This window comes from Phyllostomus hastatus, unplaced genomic scaffold (assembly GCF_019186645.2).
Source record: "Phyllostomus hastatus isolate PE091 unplaced genomic scaffold, TTU_PhHast_1.1 phas_contig_304, whole genome shotgun sequence".
NCBI lineage: Eukaryota > Metazoa > Chordata > Mammalia > Chiroptera > Phyllostomidae > Phyllostomus > Phyllostomus hastatus.
The window spans coordinates 612,468-614,358 of NW_025333845.1; the positions used below are offsets into that span (position 1 = coordinate 612,468).

General features: G+C 43.7%; 1 protein-coding gene across 1 annotated transcript; it reads right to left on the minus strand.

The window, feature by feature from the left end:
- Positions 1 to 940: 940 nt before the first annotated feature.
- LOC123819238 (olfactory receptor 51I2-like) lies at positions 941 to 1,891 on the minus strand. The gene has a single exon (XM_045839553.1). The coding sequence runs from the start codon at positions 1,889 to 1,891 to the stop codon at positions 941 to 943; it is 951 nt and encodes a 316-aa protein (XP_045695509.1).

Sequence of the window (1,891 nt, forward strand, 5' to 3'; positions counted from 1 at the left end):
GGAAGAAATAAAGAAAATCATAGACAGCTGAAAGCAGAAACAAGCAGTGTCAACTACACCTTTGTGGACAAGCTTGAGGAGGAGTGGATTGAAGGAAAAGATAAAAACGGAAAGATTATTGAAGTCTGAAGGGACAGGGGGAAGGGGAACAGGAATAATGAGACACAGTAACAATTTGGTGCTTTAGCTGAGATTCTTAGGATCTGAAACCTGGGCCTGTGAGGTTGTCTATATTTTGCTTTGTGCCTAAGTTGAGGCCATTTAGTCACACGTTCCTCATTCTCAGAGTCTCCTGATACAAAAATTCTCGGGGTAGAGACCATTTTATGGTGAGTCATAAGGACAGTTGGCTCCTTTCATAAAAGAAGGGAGGTTGCCTTATAAGTAAGTTTCCCATATAATTTATCATTTAAACAAGAGAAATTCGAGAGGGGGAGTGCTATTAATAATGATGTTGAGGAAAATAAGTGTAAATCATGACTATCTGGGGAAAACCAAAAAGTGTGCTCATCTTAATCAAAGGTAGGTCTTTAGGATGATCCTCTTTTATTGGGGAAGATGCTTAGTCCCAGCCTAACCCACCAAAACAGAAATTTGTTTTATTTCATTTCAAATATCATTAAGCCTCCTATCTTTACTGTCAGCTATTTGCTAGGCTCTTATTCTAAGAGTTTTAAGAAGAAAAGAAAAGAAATTTATGATCTCTTCTTTCAGGCTAATCAAATCTATTAGAGAAGGTGTCCACGTGTGCATTGACATTGATAAAATGTGAGATAGGAACAGCTGGGGATACCTTTTGTGATTCAGATTTAAGCCTGTGTTAACAGTTTGAATATCTTGTTTCTATTCTTCCTCACAATGCTGGTGTAGAGCTTTGTCTACAGCAGAAACACCATCAGAGTTTATGGACTGATTCAAAGTCCCTGCCCCCTTGGAGTACTCAGAACAATTCTCTCTTGCAGGAAAATAAGCCAGCAATTCCCTGTCGAATTGGCTTGGTCTTGACACTGTAGATGATGGGGTTGAGCACAGGAGGCACAAAGAGGTAGATGTTGGACATGAGGGTGTGGATCAGGGGTGAGGCATGCTTGGCAGCACGGTGCATCACAGACACACCAATCATAGGCACATAATACACAAGCACTGCACAGATGTGTGACACACATGTGTTGAGAGCCTTCCGCCGTCCCTCCCCAGAAGCAATGCCCAATACTGTGTAAAGAATCAGTATATAAGAGATCACAATAAGCAGTGAGTCTAGCCCAAAAGTGGCCAGGACAATAGCCAAGCCCAGGATGCTATTGAGCTTAGTGTCAGCACATGGCAGCTGGATCAGGTCTGAGTGGAGGCAGTAGGAGTGAGAGAGGATATTAGTGTGGCAGTAGGGCAGTCGCCTCAAAAGGACTGGAAGGGAGGCCATGAGCGTCACACTCTTCAGTGTAATGCCCAGACCCATGCAGATGATGCGGGGCAGAGTTAATATGGCTGTATAGCGCAGTGGGTTGTAGATAGCTACAAAGCGATCATAACTCATGGCCAAGAGGACCCCTGATTCCATGCAAGAGAAAGTGTGAATGAAAAACATCTGAGACAGGCAGCCATCAAAGTCAACCTGGAAGGCATTAAACCAAAGAATGCCCATGACAGTGGGCAGAGTAGACACAGAGACACCCACCTCAGTCACAGCCAACATAGACAGAAACAGGTACATGGGCTCCTGTAGGGCAGGGTTTGTCTGCACTGCTGCCATGATTAGGCTGTTGCCCACAATTGCCACAATATACATAGTGAAGAAGAGAATGGAAAACCAGCCATGTTGGGCTTCTAATCCTGGGAGTCCAGTCAGAAAGACAGATAGGAAATCAAGACTTTCATTGTTCTTGGCTCCCAT